Here is a 16,119-nt window from a genome sequence, read left to right on the forward strand (position 1 = left end):
ACTGTAGTAACAGCAATGTTTACATGGAGTTTGCAATCAGACAAAATTATTCACTATAAGAAAGAAGTCAACATCATATTTACCAGCATTTCTTCACTAAGTACAAGTCCCAGCTCTCACATGCTAAAGTACAATAGCCAGGAGCGGCCTTAAGTCAACTAGTGCCCTAGGCAAAAGGGCTCCACAGCACCCCCCCACACACACCATCCAGTGCCCTGATCCTGGTCTACCTACACCAAATAAATACTAGAAAAGCACCCCTGCTAGAGTGGTTCCCTAGGTGGCCTATGCCTAAGGCTGGCTATGACAATAGCAGTATAATGAAATTTGCCTTTTTACAACCTATCAACACAGTCTTTCGATTTCATTAATGAAAGATAAGCAGATGACTACAGTTAACCAACAATCTACATTCTCCTTCTATTCACTAGAATTTATTTCTATCTATACCACTCAGGCATGGTTTTTAAATGATGTTGTCCAAGTCTCAAATTTGCATGCACATGAACTCTACAGTGACTGTATTAACTATTTTAGAAAAAAATACTCTGATAATGTCAACAACAGAATGGTACACTCACTACTTTCAGATGAAACTATTGATTGGGCACTTACAGTTTGATGCAAATTTATTACTGGAAATAAGAAAAATCTGCTCACTCAACAAGGATATACTTCATAGCATTTCAAGTAGGGACGCTGAGATATTACTGCAAATGTATAAAGAAGTACTAATCCTGAATATTGCATGGCTGCAATCAACTGTAATAATGACCAATCCACAGGCTAGACAGAATCCAAAGGTTCTTTACCAAACAGATTGTACAGATAAGGGACTTGAGTTATAAATTAGACTTCAGAAGTTAAGTTTGGTTACAATAAGCTAAAGGCTTGTAAGAGGTAACCTTATCTTGATTTGCAAATGCACCATCAACAATGTAATGGCAGCTGCTATGGGCAATGAAATTAATAAATTCATTAAAGGGTAGTTTTCCATTAATGGGGCAACAGTCGTCAGCAAGCATAAACGTATCATACAAATATATTTAGCAGTGTCACGATTTATGTGTTGGTTCAAATCTGATGCATAAGCAAAATATTGATATCATAATGTCAACTTATGACAGCTTCCATTTTTAACCACACGGACCCTGTTTTGCGGATGGCCTAAGCGAGTACCAGGCTACCAACTGTAGTCCTTTGATGTTTAAAGTGGAAAAAATACAGTGTGTTGTTGATGTCAACTCACCACAGTTTAGTTTTGGGTGCTTGCAATGTCATCTTCATTCTCACAGTATTTTTGATTTTGTCACATGTTACTACTGCTTACTTTATTGTTGTCTTTTGTTTGTACTTTTCGCTTAGCTGTGGTACTACTAAAGCATTTTCCTGCCAAGTCAGTACTGCTTAAGTTACTGTTGGGTTCTGATTTTCATTTGCCATTTGCTCTGGTACTATTTTCGCAAGTCACTGCTGCTTCTGTTGGTGGTGTATTCTGCTTTCAATTTTGCCTTTATTGTCAGAGTGTTATTGATTTCTTGCCAACTGACAGGAACTTACACAGACATTTTTGCAAACATCCCACGTGACTTCCTAAATAGGGTGTAAATGAGGTACGTTCTATACTGAAAAAATAAAGAAGTGGTCCTCTGTCCGACTATCTACTGATTTTCAGCAGTGACTGTCTTAAAATTTGTAATGCTCTGAGGCATGACTGCTAACTTGCAGACAGGGAAAATGGGGGAAAAGGCATTTCAAATATACGGAGAGCACTTGAATATGTGAAGTGAATATTGAGTGAAAGCGTGAATGTGCCAGCACACAAAATGTATGGTCGCTGTCAACTCAGTGGTGGTTATTTGTTAGTGGTTTTATATCTGGCTGCCTTCTGACATTACTATACATTGTGTGACATGTCCATATTTCATTGTTATTTCATTGTTTTGGTCTGCTTTTCATTTTGGGTACAGTTCGTGGCAACCTTTATGTTTCCCGACAACTGTTGCCCCATTAACGGAAAAGTACCCGCAAAAGAGTATAAGAAACAATGGTGACTTTGTAGAGATGCCCAAGGTAAATATGTAATAATGGAAACACAGCTTCTATATAAGAGCAACAAACATTATGGAATGTTTTCCATTAAGAATTAGAAATGTTGACAGTCTGCATATATTTAAAATGCATTGGATGGTTTGACTGGGAACAGGGCATATGACCCTACACTGAATGGTGACAAACTCACAGAAATCCTCACGTGAGGCTTAGAGTTCAACTTCTATATATGCATTGAACATTTCTGTTACATAGTACACTCTCTAAACAACAGTTTCTCAGTATCACTCTCTTAAGTATTATACCATGAAGCATTCTGGAATACAAAGTAAATAAAAACACTATTAACAATGTGGCCTTACTGGGATCTTTAGAAAAGGGTAGGAATAATTACATACAAAAAAAAAGGAATTGTGGGAACAATACATGCAGAAGAGGAACGAGGTTTAAAAGAAGGCAAGATATGAATGAGCTATAAAATGTTTGACTGGCAATGACTGGATAGATTATAAGTGATGTATAATGTTTGCAATTAAAATTATGTCAACATGGTTTGTGGTGTAAAATGTTTGCAACCAAAATTATGTTAAAATGGCTTATTTTCATTTATATAAATGTATGACTGCCTATGTCATAAGTGTTACTTTAAAAAAGATGTTTCTTTTTAAAAAAAAACAATGTGGCCACATAGTAGGATTTGGGAGTAACACTGAATAAACTAATGTCTATGATATTTTATAAAGCAAAAATAATATTCTTTCCATTAGCACTTAAAATGGCACATGTTAACTTCAAAATAATAATTGCCCTGTACACAGCTGTTAACATAGGAAATAAACTTTATATGAAGTAAATGATGATTAAATAAAAGTTTGCATCAACATGCAGATTTAATGAATCCAGCAGAGGTCTACAAAAAAACTGTTCCAGTGTCCATCACCAATGTAAACATATATTTTAAGTACTCCAAATGTCTTGTTATATTTGCCCCTTTCTGACCAAAACCTAGATGTGAAACCTGAGAAGTAATTCCAAAGTTCTACTCAGCAAACAAACACAAAATCTTACTGCTTAAACTACCTTTGCACATGACAGCACCTCAAGTACTTTAAAAATGGTAATGGGCTAAACAGCACAAGACCTGGCTGTATCAAAAAACTCCCAAAAACATGTGTGAAATGAATTGCCTCCTTGGTGCAGGGGGTGAAGCCCTGACTGTGACTCAGGTGGTAGAGGTTTGATTAATGGACTTGGCACTTAGAGAGTTGGGAGGCAATTTAGAGGAATGAAGTGGTGGAGTTTGCTTGTTTCTCATGGAAGACCTTGGGGTGTGGGCATGCCCAAGGGCATGTGTGACTTCTGATTTCTGTGATGGAGACTATGTTAAACAACCACGTAAAGTTGCCACATGAGTGTGTGAGATATCCTGCTAATGTCAGTTAACCATCGCCCTTGGTGATGAGAGAAAGTACAGTTGTGTACACTTACCATAAATGTAGATGTTCGAGTGTATTCATTGTTGCAGTCATTACATTTGGGTTATCTGCCTGCAGGTAGCCCTCAGCCAGCCTGAATATCAAAGTCTTGGCTCCCTGTGTCAGATGCTGTCTCTTCTTCTTCCATGACATCAGGTCGTCAGGGGTATAAAACATGCAGCCGACGCCATTACTTCAGTTTTTCTTGCACCAGATGTCAGGTGCTCCCATAATGGGAAGCAATTATATGTTATGTTACACCTCCAACAAAAAGCAAATACACCAGAAAGCTTACATACACTAAACAAGAAGGAAGGTATAGCCAAGGGAAGTCAGGGGGCTGGAGGGAGGGTAACCAGAACTGCAACAGTGAATACACTCGAACATCTACATTTATGGTAAGTGTACACAACTGTAATATGTTCTTCGTGTTTCACTGTTGCAGTCATTACATTTCGGTTGATTCCCAAAGCTGAGGAAGGGAGAAGGAAGTTAGAGACCATTAGGACCAGCAATTAAGCCCTGCAAGACTGCAGTGGCAAAACCAGCTCGTGATTTAGAAAAAACAGGCATGTGGTAATGCTTGGTGAAGGTATGTACACAGCTCCAGGTAGCAGCTTCTAGGATGTCCCTGGTAGGGACACCTCTGAGAAAGGCTGCAGAGGTAGATGCAGCCCTGGTGGAATGTGATCTTATCCCCTGTGAGGTAGGTTTCCCATGGTGCTTATAGCAGAAATTAATGCAATAGGCTATCCATTTAGAAATGGTTTGCTTTTATGGCCTTCCCCTCTGCTCCTGCAGCAAAGCCAACTAGCAGCTGTTCAGATTTTCTGAGAGGCTTAGTCCTGTCCAAATAAAATCTAAGTTGTCTGTGCACGTCCAAAGAGTGCAGTATTCGTTCTCCTTTGTTTTGTGGATTTGGGAAAAAGGTAGGCAAACGAATGGACTGATTAAGGGCCACACTAGACACCACCTTGGGTATAAAGGAAGGATTGGTCCTGAGGGACACCCTGTCTGCATAAAAGATGATGAAGAGCTCCACAGCCATGAGGGCCTGTAATTCAGACACTCTTCTTGCTGAAGTGATGGCTACAAAGAAGGCTGTTTTCCAAGAAAGGAATTTCAACTCTGCAGTTGCAGCTGGCTCAAAAGGAGGTAGAGTGAGCTTTTCCAATACAAAGTTAAAGTCCCAGGCTGGAGTAGGGGCTCTCCTGGGTGGTCTTAAATTTTTGGCCCCTCCGAGAAATTGTTTTAGCAGGGGGTGGAAGAAGTGAGGTGGTTCAGTATTATAATGTACACAAACTGGTGAGAAAACACAAAACTCCAAAAACTGGTTGCAGAAAGGAAAGCACCAAATGCAGAATGTAAAAACAAGCAGGTTTATTCCAAAATGAAGCACTTTTCATCACAGTAAGTACTGTAACTTCTTCAGATAAATAAAGCATTGGGCGCATGCCCTTAAGTAGTCAATGAAAAACAGTTGATAGGTTAAATGATTAACCAGTGTTAATTACTCAAATCGTTCTTCTTGGCAACTAAGCAATAAGAAAACAATAAAAACCAATACTCATGGGAACGACAATTTCTAAACACTACAAATGTATCTCAAACATATACACATGCACCCACATGCAAAGCTCAACCCCTGACCCTACAGAAAAAACAATGATGAATTTTCTTATATACCATAAAGTACCTACAAAAATAACTGTACTTTATAAATACAAAAATGTCTAAAATACTGAAATGACATGGTGAAACCATGTTCATTCATTTCTATTATTTAAAATCTTGTATGAAATGAATTCAAACTTTTCATAAGTTTTATACATAAAACCCTATCTAGTAAGGCTTTTTAATTTAAGGATGTATACAATAGAACTTCTTTCGTTTAAACCTGGATGCTGGCCTGCATTAGTGTTCAACTGCCATATTAGTTAAATGAAAATCGTGATGAAAAACACTTCATTTTGGAATAAACCTGCTTGTTTTTACATTCTGCGTTTGGTGCTTTCCTTTCTACAACCAGTTTTTGGAGTTTAGTATTATAATGTGCTGAAATGGCAGAGGCATGAATTTTAATTGAAGAGAAGGCAAGGCCCTTGTGGAGCATCTCTGTTAAGTACTGAAGAATATGCGGTAAGCTGGGCACAGTTGTGCCCATCCCGAGTCTGGCTCCAGGAATAGTATCTTTTCCACTTTTCAGCATAGGATTTTCTAGTACTAGGCCTCCTTGCCTCCAGAATGACATCTAGCACCTACTTACTGAGGGGTGCTATTGGAGAGCTCAAGGAATTAGCCAGGCTACAAGGTTTAGGGTTTGAAGCTGAGGGTGCAGAATCTGGCCCTCCTGCTGGGACAGCAGGGGAAGGGGTCTGAGGCAGGTGTCATGGTTCCACTAGTGTCATACTGTGCAAGAGGGGGTACCAGTGCTGGCATGGCCAGTCTGATGCAATCAGTATTGTCCTTGGTTTGTCCTGTTTGATCTTTAGCAGAACCTTCGAGAGGAGAGGCAGAGGGGGAAAGGCATAAACTGAGAGGCTTTCCCAGGTAAAGGACAGGGCATCCACTTTCCAAGCTTGACTGTGGGAAGTCCTTGTGCAGAATTTGCCCAATTGGTAGTTCTGAGGGGAGGCAGACAGGTCTATCTCTGGATTCCTCCGTTTGTTTCTCAAAAGGTTGAATATCTTTGGTTCCAGTTTCCACTCGTGTGGGTCCATGAGATTTCTGCTTAGGTCATCTGCCAATGAATTTAGCTTGCCTGGCAGGAATTGAGCTTGTAGGTGCACTTGGTAGCTCAAGGATGTGTTCCACAAAGCCATGGCTAGTCTGCAGAGAGGGTACAAGTGGGTTCCCCCCTGCCTGTTTATGTACCACATAACTGCAGTGTTGTCTGTCTTTACCAATAATTGTCCTGGAAGAATGTGGTCCTTGAAGGCTGTCAGGGAATTCTGTACAGCTAACATTTCTTTTTGGTTGATATGCAGGTGCATCTGTCTTGGGTTCCATTTGCCCTGAATGCACTGCCCTGCCAAGTGTGCCCCCCATGCATAGTCTGATGTGTCTGTTGTTAGGGTTTGGGCGGCAGGGCATAGAGTGAATGGGAGCCCCTTGTTGTGGTAGCAGGCCTCTGCCCACCAAAGGAACTCTGTCTTTATACAAGGAATGATAGGAATCATTGATTCCAGGTCCTGAGAATGTTGACACCATAGGCTTTTTACATACCATTGTAGTTGACTCATATGCAGTCTTGCATATGGAATTAGTAGAATGCAAGAGGCCAAGAACCCCAGGGCTTGCAGGCTTTTCCTTGCAGATAGCTGGGTCTTTGTGGCCAGTAGTTTGAAGTAGGTTGTCAAATAAACTTGTTTCTCTAGAGTGAGGAAAGCCATCTGGGAAGTTGTATTCAAGCTTGCTCCCAGGAATACAATTTGTTGACAGGGTACCAGGTGAGATTTCTTTTCATTTATGGTGTACCCCAGTGAGTTTAGAAGTTTCTTTATGAATGCCAGATGTTTTAATAGCAATTCCTGGCTTTCTGCCTGAATCGGACAATCATCCAAGTATGGGTATATTTGAATATTTCTCTGCCTGCAAAATGCAATGGCTGGAGCTAGACACTTTGTGAATACCCTGGGCGCAGTAGATAAGCCAAAGGGAAAAGCAGAGAACTGATAGTGCATGGAGTCTGCCCTGAAGCTTAGGTATTTCTTGCAAGATTCCCTTATTGGAATGTGCAGGTAAGCTTCCTTTAAGTCTAAGGTTGCCAACCAGGCATCTTTGCCTAGCATAGGAAGCAGCTGTTGAAGTGTTAGCATCTTGAATTTTCGGATTACCAAAAAAGTATTTAGAATAGAGAGGTCCAGGATAGAACGCCAGGAGCTGTCTTTTCTGGTTAGCAGGAAAAGTCTTGAATAAAAATCTTGTCCCTTTTCTTCTGCTGGGACAGACTGAGTAGCCCCGATACTTACAAGAGAGAGAACCTGCTGTTGAGCCTCTGCCCACTGATTTGGGGGTAGGTCTGGCTAACCGTTTGGGGTTGGTAGGGTGTGGAAGTGGAATCTGTATCCTTGGGAAACTATATTCAAAACCCATTTGTCCTGAGTAATGAGTTCCCAGTTTTTTGCATGCAGTGCGAGCTTTCCCCATACGGGAGCAGGCAGTAGAGCAGGGCTTGGAAGAGTTCAGGTTAAGTCATTGTGACATTTTTCCATAGGGGGTGTCTTACTACTTCCATCTTTGGAAGTGGGAGCCCCCCACTGCTTAGGCCTGTGTGTATCTTGAGTCTGTAGCCTAGGTGGTCTGCTATTCCTGTGTTTGGACTGAGAAGGCCTGGAAGAGACTGGAAAGAACCAGTTCTTAGAAGGCCAATGCCTACTAAATCTGGGAGGCTGTACTTGCAGGAAATCTTTAACAGTTTGCATAGATTTAGCTTTTTCCTCAATCTTTTTAAGAACGTATTCTGCTTTGTTGCAAAACAAGCGGTCTTGGTTTAAGGGAGCAGCCAGTAATTTAGCTTTAACATGATCTGGCAAGTTTTGCTCCTTAAGCCAAGCATGCCTTCTAAGTACAGACCCAGTGACAGCAGCCCTGCAAGGTGCTTCTAATGAGTCAAAACCACATTGCAAAGTATGTTTACCAACTTGTTCAATAGAATGCATTAAATTCTGTAATTGTTTATATTCAGCACAGTCAGGAATCAACATAATTTTCTGTTTAAGTAATCCCATAATATGCTGCTGATACTTTAACATATGAAACTGGCAATTTAAGGCCCTAATGGCCAAAATAGCAGAAGTGTATACCTTCTTCCCCCATCTTTACAAGGCCCTGGAATCTCTTATCAGAGGGGGTAGGGTTTTTGGCAGCAGTAGCCTTAATGCCTTTTGGTCCTTGGGAAATGGTCTCTGGATCCGCAGTAGGATTCTTGAAAAGGAATTTGTGAGAGTCAGGTACTCAGTAACACCTGTCAGGTTTTCTGGGAGCTGGAGGTAAAAGGTCTGGGGCTAGGCTAGATTCCAAGAAAGCATCCTCTACAATGTCCAGAACAGGAGGGAAAGCTAAAGGCCTGTGCTGAGGGAGGAGTAAGAATTCCCTAAGCCTCTTTTTGGAGTCAGAGTAATCCTGGCTTTCCCAGCAGGGATGCTCCCTAAGAGATGCAAGGTTTCACCAAAAGAAACATCTTCTGGAGGGGAAGCAGAGGGAATGGAATCCTCAGCATCAGAATCCTCATGGGTGGATAAGGGCAAATCCTGGTAATCAGAAGAAACAGAAATATCAGAATCCTGATCAGAAGAATCAGAAGGAAAATCAGTTCTAGGTCTCTTAGAGGGGGAAGGCTGGCTTCCCCTAATTAAAGTAATAAGGTCTTCAGCCATTCTAAGCATTTATTTTTTAGACATATGGGCCTGACCATGCGGTTTGGAAGTCCATTTTCTAGGCGTGGGTCGAGTTTTAGGCCTTGATGAAGACGATGGCGTTAGTTTGAAATGCAAATCTGTAGGCCTGAATACACCCTCAGAAGCCGGTGGCTGCACAGCGGCTCTGGGCCCATCCAAGGTAGAGACATCCGTAGGTTCCATAGTCAAAGAAGCATCTCTTGGCATACCAGACTCCGAATGGGTCTCAGTAGAGGCCTGCAAATCTGAAGTAGCAGGTATGAGGGGCTGTGAAAGCACCTCACTGAGTACCGGCGAACTGGCTTAACGGAAGTGTTGTCGGCAGTTTTGGACCTATGCAGTCTGTCTCTGTCTTTATCTTTTCTTTTTTTCAGAATGTCGGTAGTCAGATGGCTTACCGAAGCCATTTCTGGATAGTTAAACTGAGTACCAAAATAATTTGCTGCAAAAATAGACTGATGACGAATAGTTCGGGGTTGAATAAGGCACAAAACCGAATGCAAAGGACGTCGTGGTCTGGGCCTAAGCAAGGAATGCAGTACGAATGAAAATCTTTTTGAGGTATTTGCTTTCCACAGGTAATACAATTGTTAACTTTTACTGACATTGGTTAAGAGCAAGAAAAAGGATCCCCAATGGGGTACTTAGCTTTTTTGAAGACTTTAGTTCTGAAAATCAAAAACGAAAATTTCAGGAGTCGGCTGACCGGCACTTGTGAACTGCTTCTGCTTCGGGCACTGTGCGGCAAGAAAGACTGATGTAATGGCGTCAGCTGCATGTTTTATACCCCTGACGACCTGACGTCATGGAAGAATAGACAGCATCTGACGCAGGGATCCAAGACTTTGATATTCAGGCCAGCTGAGGGCTACTTGCAGGCAGATAACCCAAATGTAATGACTGCAACAGTGAAACACGAAGAACATCAAATGGGTTGACTGATAAAGAGGTAGCTGACAGCTGATAGGCAGTGGGGTTAGAGTGGTTAAAAAATGTCATATGAAATCAAAGATAAAAGGATCAACTCCTTTTACTGAAAGGGAATAAGTCTGTATCTGGCTTAGATTTATTACAAGCCACATATACATACAAATATAAATGAAAGTTATGTACTTACCATAACTCTAGATCCATGCTGTCTTCTTTTCATCTGAATTAAACATTTGGTTTATTGGATCCAACCTCAGCACCTATACAAACTGTGTGCCCAAGGGAATGACTCCTCCCCTACCCATAATTCCATATGCTTCCCCAAAACACCTCAGCTTGAGTTTGCCTACTCATAGCAAGAAAATTATTCAATAATCATACTGCAACAGGCAGTCCTATAAGGAGAAATAAGATGATGTCAAAAAAAAAGAAATAGCAGTCAAAAGCTGTTCAATTACAAGGTCCATGGTGAGGTCCATCTGTTCAAAAGGGCGCACCAGGTGACAATTTCAGGAGGAGGAGGAAGAGAGGAATGTTGACCTAGATTAAAATAAGACAACACAGATATTGCTTTATGCTAAGTACATAAGTTTTTCATCTGATGTTATCTGTTTTCATCCAATTCAACCTTTGGGACACATTCCCAATCTACTAAAATATCTGGAAGGTATTAAGGAGGGATATTCCTGAGAATGGTGGAGCCAAAGGATGTAGAGGATCTGGATTGAAAATGTAGAGGATCTGGATTTTACATCCAGCCTGTAGTGACACACAAACATGTGAATCATAGACCAATTAGCTGCAACACAAATCTCGTCAATAGGAACTTTGTGCATAAAGGCAGTACAGGTAGCTACTCCTCTTGCAGAATGAGCCTTGGTTTCTTACGGAAGGATAATCCCAAGTTATTGTACACAGACATTATACAAACCAGAAAGCCACCTAGACAGGGTGAACCTTTGTTAGATTATTGCACAATTTTGCTTTAGAGAAAGCCACAAACAACTGATCAGATTTCCAAATATCCTTAGTCCTGTGTAAATAAAATCTGACTTGTCTATGGACATCTAGCAAATGTAAAGTATGCTCTCCTTTATTAGAAATATTTGGAAAGAATACTAGTAGATACTGCTGCTGCAGGTTTGAAAAGGGCCTGAGTTAAGACCTGCAACATGATAGAGATGCCCCATGGAGGAATTAGATACCTTATAGGGGGTCTTCTTACAAAGGTTCCCTTCAGAAAGGCTTCTGAAATCTTTAGTGAAGCAATGGGAGTTTGACTGTGTCCAATGTGGAAAATGGAAATGGCTGCTAACTGAACATTTGACTGTTGAAAAACTGGAGCCTTGTTGGAAAAGATTTGACAGGAATTCCTGGATGGAAGGAAGAGGAACTGAAAAGATATTTATTCCCTTATGAGATGTCCAAATGGAAAACCTTTTCCACTTGCTAAGATAAACTTCTCTAGTGTTTTGTTTTTATGAGGCTGATAAAATATGAACCACAGAGGTGAACAGCCTGTAATTTCTGTTTACCATTAGAACTTGAGAAACCATGAGGTTAGCTTTAAAGTCTTTACATCAGGGATAAGCTGCCTGGACAGGTGACTCAGTGGAACTGAATGGCAGCCCAACGTGCAGTGAGGACTTACTAGATGAGGTCAGAGGAAAGGGAACCAAACTTGCAAGGGTGAAAAGGGGGCTAATGAGGTTTAATCTGGCCTTGACTTTCTGGTTTACTGAATAAATTTTATTATCAATGGTATGGGTGGAAAAGCATACATAAGATCTGGGGGCCAACTGTGGACTACAGCATCCCTTGGTAAGTGACCCCGGTAGGGGGATCAGGGCAGAATAACTGCTGCACTTGTTGTTTAGGTTGTTGTTGCGTCTTTCGGCTTTTCCCAGTTAGGGGTTGCCACAGCAGAACTCCGGTCCGCTAATGATTGGTAGTTCATTTTTACATGCCAAGTTACCAGCCCTGACGCACAACCTTCAACAAAGGTACGCCCATTCACGCATGTCTCCATGCAGAAGACGCTCTAGCTGAGAATTGAACCGGACAGCGTCTTACTGTGAGGCGACAATGCTACCACAGCACCACCACTGCAAGTAAGCAAAAATATCACAGCAAGGCTGGCCTCAGTAACTGAAGATTTGAGTTGCCCTGCTTGGTTGTGAGGTCATTCATGAAGCAAAAGAATGAACTTGCTCAATTTGTCTGCTAGAATATTGGAAGTCCCCAGGATGCATATTGGTATAAGAAAGTGATGGGGAGACATCACCCAATGCCATACTCGCATGGCTTCTCGGCAAAGTGGATATGAGCAGATTCCCCCTTGTTTGTTCATGTACCACACTACTGCCATGTTGTCAATTTGGACAGAAACCTCATCACTGGGGAGAGAGTCCTGAAAGACCTACAACAAAAGGAGGACTTGTCTCATCTCCAACATATTGATGTGAAGACTGGCCACCATGTGTGACCAAGAACCTTGGACAATCTTCCTTTGGAAATGCCCCCCTACCCACCCCAGATGGGAAGTACCCATGGTTGCTGTAGTCACTGGAGGTGAGAGGGAGACTAGTCGATGATGATTATTCTCAGCACCCAAGAATATTGTGTGATGACCTGCCAGGCTAGAGGGTACAGGGATAAACACCCCCCAACTGCCTCCAGAGTGCAACAGTTGGGCAATCCTTCAGGAACACTGACAGGGCTTCTCAGTGAAATGACTGCAAAAACTTTGATTCTGCAGTCTGCCTCTGCCTCTAGGGCAATATCTGTTGAGACTGTCCCTGCCTGACCCCAGGAGGAACTGTCCACAGGAGCATCTTGGTTAAAAAACTGGTATTTTCTGAACTGCTTCTTCTCTGCCCCCCCCCCCCCCCTCAGTTACTTGAAAAGATATTTTGAAAGGCAGAAAAATGGATTCCAGCAGCAGATAGAGTCTTATCATCTTGTTCACACCTGGTAAGTGAATCCTTAACTTTCGGTCTGAAAAGCAATGCAGGATGTTTTACAATGTCACACAATGACATTCAAGAATGCTGGTGGATGGCTACGCCGGTGCTTGCTGCTCTAAATGTACCGTCTGCTGCATTAGAAAGCAGATGCATGGATACATTGGACATAAACTTTAGAGTATAGAGTGGGCCTCTGCTGTTTTCTGGATGTATGCAGGTAAGTTACCCAAGAAGGACTTGGTAAGCTCCTTAATCAGGTCCCTCTGAAAGTGTATTATACAGACAAGAAAGTTCAGTGCTCCGAGTGTAAAACCCACTGACTCATATGTCCATTTCCTGAACCTGTCCAATTCTCTTGATTCCCTGTTACGGGGATGGATAGATGTGCTCTTCTAAGAGCTCTTTCTACATGGTTGCTACTGGGGGACCCTTACTCCAGTGTACCCTGTTCTTTGGAGTAACCAAGTTCTTATCTAGCTTCTTTGGGTTCAGCTCCACCACATTAAGAGCCACCAGATCTATGAAGTCATCAGCGGATGCAACACCCAACTGCAGAAGAGCTATCGCCAAAAGCCTTGAGGGGCACAGACTTCTCAGGCAAGAGTGTATCTTTGGACCAACCCCCTCACTGCTTCCTCATTTCTAGAATGCCACCAAAGGTGACATCTTCAAGAGAGGATTGTGGGGAACCCTTCACTGTCATCCAAATCTGTGTTTTCCATGACTGCCTCTGGAGAGGAGTCCAAATATCTCCTCTTGGAATGTATGTTTCCTGGTACTCTGTCTTATTTGGGTTTCCAGAGAAGGATCAGAACCAGACTGGGAACTCACATGGCAAGCCCCCCCCAGGTTGAGTGAAGCTGACTGTCCAAATTGAACTGGATGTGTGGAGTGAGAAAAAGCTTCCAATAAGGGTTGGGACACAGTTGAGCAAAGCAGAGACACCTCTTCTCTTGGTCTGGCAAAGAACCCTTTCAACTGCCTTGAAAGCAAAGCTTGTAATTGGAGCCAAAAAGAGACCCCTCTGATCCAATGGGAGAAATTACCTCCACTCTGATCCACCTCAGCTCCTTGGTTGACAATGGATCTGAGCTACCAAGTGCCAAGGCCCCAAGGGGGAAATAAGGATTCAAGAACTTTGAAGTTGACTCAACCCCTTGAGTCTTGGCATTGAGGCTTCAGCTGGAGACCCTTCCTGATCCGATAAAACTGGAATTGAGAGAGTAAGGGATACAGTCAAAGTCAGAAAGACTACTGGATCATAAATAGGTGCTCTGGGGAGGCAGGGAGGCAGGAACCCATGGGCACCAGATGCAAAGTTCAGATGTGAATCAGATAAACCAATGGAGGCATAAGTTGTACCTGTACAAGAAGCACCTGACAGGGATGCAGCAGGGAGAGAGTTGGATCTTCATCCAAATGAATCTCCACATCATTCTGTTGATGTCGACTTCGGTAAGGCTCCATGAAGAATGAAAGAACCTTGACGAAAGAAGCCACCAACCGTGGTCTAGAGGAATGCCTCGCCTGTAACAATGGGGATTGGAGTCTAGAACTTACTGGCTCCAGTGAGAAGCGATGAAGAGGCGCTAATGAATGGATCCAAATTATCATCAAATCCAACTGTCTCAGACCTTTTGGTGCCGGACTAAAGGGTTTTGGAGGATTTGGAGACTGCTTTCTGGTTTTCTCCATCTTCTTCTTCTTTGTATCTTTTTCTTTCTCTCTCTCTCTTTCTAGACATCTCCTTTTTCTTGGTGGGTCTTGGCTTATCCAATATTTTGGTTGGAGAAGCAGAAGAAGATGGTTCTGGATTTGAACTTTATGAGAAGAGGTTCCTACTTGTGTGGGAATCAATCCTTCTAAAGCCAACTTGTCCCTACAACCCTTTAGAGGCCTTCTAACATAGGAGGCACAAGCCTCACAACCTGTAACTAAATGTGCTGCTCCCAAGCAGTACACACAAGGATAGCAAGAGTCCTGCTGTGGAATTTTGTGGCCACAAGTCAAGCACTTTTTAAATCCTTTGAATTTGTCCGCCAGCAACCAACCCCTCAAAAGGATTATAGTTGAGCACTACGAACTGAATACTAATGACATAAAACAATAACAATAATAATAACAGCAAAAAGATGATACGAATATTTTTTTTTTAAATTGGGGAGGTATGAACAGAGAACAGAAAAAAGGGAAGGAATATGCTAAGAGAAAGCACAAACCAGACTTAACTTATCTATGCCAGAACCCTCGTACACCATGTTCTCTTGATCAGGCAGTAAATAAGATCTGAGGTACCTTGGGGTAGCAGAAGGAATTATGAGTAAGTAAGGAGTCAGAGCCCTGGATCCACAGCTACTAAAGATGCCAAGGTCAGATCAAGTCAGATCCGACAACCCAAAAGTTGAATCGGACGAAAACAGACAGCATCAGATCTTATTATTATGTTGAAGTACGAATATGTAAATATCATATTGGTTAGTTGAAATGTTAGCCCTGGACAGGTAGAAATTATTATACCACCATGTTCTATGACCTAGAAATCAAAATTGAATTCTTAAAACTAATAAAGTATCAGTTTCTAATATGCTTACCAGTAATGCCTTCCAGTTTCTGACTGGAAGATTTCTTCTGTGGACTTGGTTTCTGCAACTTTTCAAACTGCTTGTTAGGCCATGAATTTGAGAAGTTCACATTCTGATCTTGTGCTTTCTTTATAATTCCATCTGTAGGATCATTATGCTTTGGACTAGTCCGAGGAGATGACAGAGGATAAGAAGGAAGAATGAAAGCTCCTTGGCTGCTCGCAGAACTTGGAAAGGATGATGTACGTTCTGTTTGAACGGGACTGTAGAATGCTCTTTGGACTTTGCTGGAAAGACTGATGCTAGTATGCAAAGATGCTGTGGGAGAAATATCAGCAGACATGCATTAGCAGTCACTTTTACAATATTTTCAAATAAAGAATACTGACAGAATAGAATGAAACTGGTGTGCCAAAAAATGTTTTGGTTTTGGCAAGAAATACAACACCAGACACTTTAATAATTAAAGTTCCATTACGTTTAATATTCAGCAAGAAATGCTCATTTTCCATGTGATTCAGTCAAATCTACAAACAGAAGCCTATATGAGGATTTCATCAGACCAATAAATTTGGAATAATAAGCATTAACGTCCAAGATTACTGTAAATCTACATGTTTGGTCATTTCAATTTACTCTTCCCATTAAGATTGTCCAACCTGCTAAAGAAACAAATGGAACTGCATTAAAGATGATATGCTACCTTTTGCTTGGC

General features: G+C 41.8%; 1 protein-coding gene across 3 annotated transcripts in view; it reads right to left on the reverse strand.

Moving 5' to 3' along the window:
- The window catches only part of TOGARAM1 (TOG array regulator of axonemal microtubules 1), a 1,826,974-nt gene that overhangs the window by 1,432,434 nt on the left and 378,421 nt on the right, over positions 1 to 16,119 (reverse strand). For all 3 annotated transcript variants that reach the window (XM_044074274.1, XM_044074275.1, XM_044074273.1), the window contains exon 4: positions 15,414 to 15,722. In XM_044074274.1, coding sequence (XP_043930209.1) covers positions 15,414 to 15,722 — 309 coding nt within the window. The remainder of the gene's footprint in view (positions 1 to 15,413; positions 15,723 to 16,119) is intronic.

Source organism: Protopterus annectens, chromosome 6.part0, assembly GCF_019279795.1.
Source record: "Protopterus annectens isolate FY-2018-M chromosome 6.part0, PAN1.0, whole genome shotgun sequence".
In the NCBI taxonomy this organism is placed as follows: domain Eukaryota; kingdom Metazoa; phylum Chordata; order Ceratodontiformes; family Protopteridae; genus Protopterus; species Protopterus annectens.